We start from the raw sequence: 358 nt of genomic DNA, 5'->3' as shown, positions 1-358 counted from the left end.
CAGCTGCGGGATGCGGATGCATGTCCTGCCCTGGGCTGCCTGGGGGGCTCACAGCCCCGGAGAGCCGGAAAGGGGCCAGCAGCAGGCTCCCCCAGCCCAGGTTTCTCTGCCCTCAGGATCCTGTTCTCCAAGTCCTCCTGTCCGCAGACTTAGAAGGATTCCAGCATTTCCCCAGCCGGGAGGAGGCGGGTGAGGCTCTGGGCTGCCCGGGTGCTCTCGCAGGGTTGGGGTCCCCGGGCTGCTCCGGAGTGGGGCTCTGGAAGACGAGCCCGGGAGTCCGACCTTTGTCAGGCCCCGCAGCGGCAGAGCGGGGGGCTGCCGGGAAGGCGAGCGGGAGGCCCTCCGGAACGCGGCAGGG

The 358-nt window shown here is 70.4% G+C and overlaps 1 protein-coding gene across 1 annotated transcript in view; it reads left to right on the top strand.

Annotated features, from left to right (window-relative positions):
* Nucleotides 1-358, top strand: part of RNF213 (ring finger protein 213) — a 76,706-nt gene that overhangs the window by 6,103 nt on the left and 70,245 nt on the right. The window contains 1 exon segment of the mRNA XM_009886833.1: nt 117-189. Coding sequence (XP_009885135.1) covers nt 117-189 — 73 coding nt within the window.

The sequence above is a fragment of the Charadrius vociferus genome, unplaced genomic scaffold (genome assembly GCF_000708025.1).
Source record: "Charadrius vociferus isolate BGI_N301 unplaced genomic scaffold, ASM70802v2 scaffold1116, whole genome shotgun sequence".
Taxonomy (NCBI): domain Eukaryota; kingdom Metazoa; phylum Chordata; class Aves; order Charadriiformes; family Charadriidae; genus Charadrius; species Charadrius vociferus.
This window is presented reverse-complemented; position numbering and strand designations above follow the sequence as displayed.